The 2,391-nt window shown below is 49.0% G+C and overlaps 1 protein-coding gene across 4 annotated transcripts in view; it reads left to right on the plus strand.

Moving 5' to 3' along the window:
* Nisch (nischarin) overlaps nucleotides 1–2,391 on the plus strand; it is a 35,955-nt gene that overhangs the window by 20,784 nt on the left and 12,780 nt on the right. For 3 of the 4 annotated variants that reach the window (XM_013346916.2, XM_013346917.2, XM_005348726.2), the window contains exons 12-13: nucleotides 539–652; nucleotides 935–1,046. In XM_013346916.2, the coding sequence (XP_013202370.1) occupies nucleotides 539–652; nucleotides 935–1,046 (226 nt within the window). Of the gene's footprint in view, nucleotides 1–538; nucleotides 653–934; nucleotides 1,047–1,586; nucleotides 2,372–2,391 lie in introns of those variants that run through there. The other variant, XM_026780023.1, reaches the window with a different exon arrangement.

Here is a 2,391-nt window from a genome sequence, read left to right on the forward strand (position 1 = left end):
AAATAAATAAATAAATAAATAAATAAATAAATAAATAAATAAATGTTCTTCCCTTTTTGGCTCCAGAGCTGAAAAGACCCCTGATTCCACCTGCCCAAAGCTTTTGGAGTATCCTTCAAGTGGTTTTTCTGCTTGCATGCTAGCCCACAGCTCTCCGGAATGGGACTCCTGCCTTCTTCCTCTACTATTATCTCTGCCCACTAGTCCCTTGTCCAGAAGTTCTCTTCTTGCTCTTTGACAGTCAATCCTGCTTGTGTTCTGCCTATAAGTAGGAACTCAGTATATTCAGTCCCCAAGAGGCTGCTGCCCCCTCTTAATAGAGAAGGACTCCTGAGATGTCCTAAGCTATGTGGGACCTCCATGGGCCCTCCAAGGTGGTTCCAGGTTTCTTATGTTGTGGTGTAGAGCCTTCCTTAGCCTCCAGTATCTTGTTGGGGGCCTATTGGGGTGCTCAGACCCAGTCTTCAGCAGAATCTCACCATTCTCCCAATATTCTTTGCCAGTTTCAATGCTGTAAGCTACCTTCTGGATTTTGTAGATCTGTCTAGATGATGCAGCAACCACAGAGAAGGAGCTGGACACTGTGGAAGTACTGAAAGCCATTCAGAAAGCCAAGGATGTCAAGTCCAAACTGAGCAACACAGAAAAGAAGGTAAACATGGTAGAGGGAGCCAGCCAAGGATGGAACTTATCTTGGGGAAACAACCATGAACTCCCTTAGGGTCTCTGATCATTAACACCGCTCCTGTCCCCATGAAACCTCAGGCTGGGTCCTCAGGCAGTACAGTCGTGGTACCTACTATTCAATTCTATGAGAGCATTCTCAACATTCTGTGGTCGGGGAATGTTGACTCTTCTTCACGGCCCTGGCCTCAGCATTTATGTTCTTCCTATCCTTCTTTCTCGTGTGGACTGACTCAGTACTCTTCCTCAGGTTGGTGAGGACACCCGGCTCCCAGCTGCTCCCTGCGTCAGACCCAGCAGCTCCCCTCCCACTGCAGCTCCCACCTCAGCCTCCCTGCCTCAGCCTATCCACTCCAACCAAGGTAATCATGAGTAGAACTTGCTCCTAGCTGAGCTGCTCAGCACTGCCTGGATGCAGGCAGGGTTAGGCCTGAGAGAGGTTGGCACTTGCTTCCTATGGGGAGGGTGGCACATTCTGCAGGCTGGCTCCTTGGATGGCACATAGCAGGGAGGTGCCTGGCCTGATTTCAGCACTGTTGTTTGCTTAGTAAGGACCCCCTCTCCTTTATGGGGTGTTGGACAGAGAATTGAGACTGCCCTTTGAGCAGGATTAGGCTGTTGGCTCATGAGAATCTGTCCCTTGCAGACAGTGTGGGCAGGTCAGTTCCTAGACAGTCAGGCCTTTGTTACTTAACTGAGTCTGGAGCCCTTGATCCCTGTGTGGAGAGCTTGCTTTTATCATTGTGATGCCTCTGACTTTCAAGGTATAGCCAAAACCCCCAAATACTGCATTTATGGGACCAAGATGGGCTGTCTGTTCCCATGGACTCATGGAAGAACACCCCCTTTGATCTGCCCATTGTCTGTGAGCATTTTCAAAGGGCTTTCACCTCTGAACCCAGGCATCCGCGGAGATGAGTGAGTGAACCAGGTGCCATGAACGTGGCTGCGAGCCTGGCCCCGACGGAAGAGGGACAGGTATGCCGTCCCAAGTGGAGCTGAGGCTCGGGACACACAGGAAAGAACGCCGCCTGCCCAGGCTCCTGGAGACACAGAACTTGGTGTGAGGTCTTGAGAAACTAGTTTGGCCCTAGGTTTTAAGAGCCAGAAATACATTTCTATTTCTTGACCTCGTGACCCCACTGGAGAAAACTTTTCTAGAGAGGGCTAAGATCCTGGGGAAGGGGAAGTTTACCCCACTAGCAGCAGTGAACTGTGGCGTGCAGCTGTTTCACAGAACCCTCCACAGCAGTCCTGTCAGGGTGAGAAGCAGAGGTACAGAAAGACAGTACTCGCTCATGTTAAGGCAGAAGCCTTATGCTCAACAGCCTGAAGTCACAACTGATATGCAGAAGAGAAGCCATGAAAATACAACAGTAGAGCTTGGTGTCAGCATTTGCCCACTGACTTTGTCAAACTCTGACAAAAAAAAATAATAATAATTTTTTTTTTCTTTTTCTCCATAAAAGAGGAAGAAAGTTTGAGTCTCTGTGAGGAAGTTTCTCTAACCTCTCTTCAGGTCCCCACAGTATTAGTGATACCACATAGAAAGCAAGCAACCATAGACTTCTGGGACAGGGCCATACTAAGGTCCCAAGGCCCAGGATGTAACCTGTTCTAGCATTCGTTGAGTCAGTACGTGTGTGTGTGTGTGTGTGTGTGTGTGTGTGTGTGTGTGTGAGAGAGAGAGAGAGAGAGAGAGAGAGA

Source organism: Microtus ochrogaster, chromosome 6 (genome assembly GCF_000317375.1).
Source record: "Microtus ochrogaster isolate Prairie Vole_2 chromosome 6, MicOch1.0, whole genome shotgun sequence".
Lineage (NCBI taxonomy): Eukaryota > Metazoa > Chordata > Mammalia > Rodentia > Cricetidae > Microtus > Microtus ochrogaster.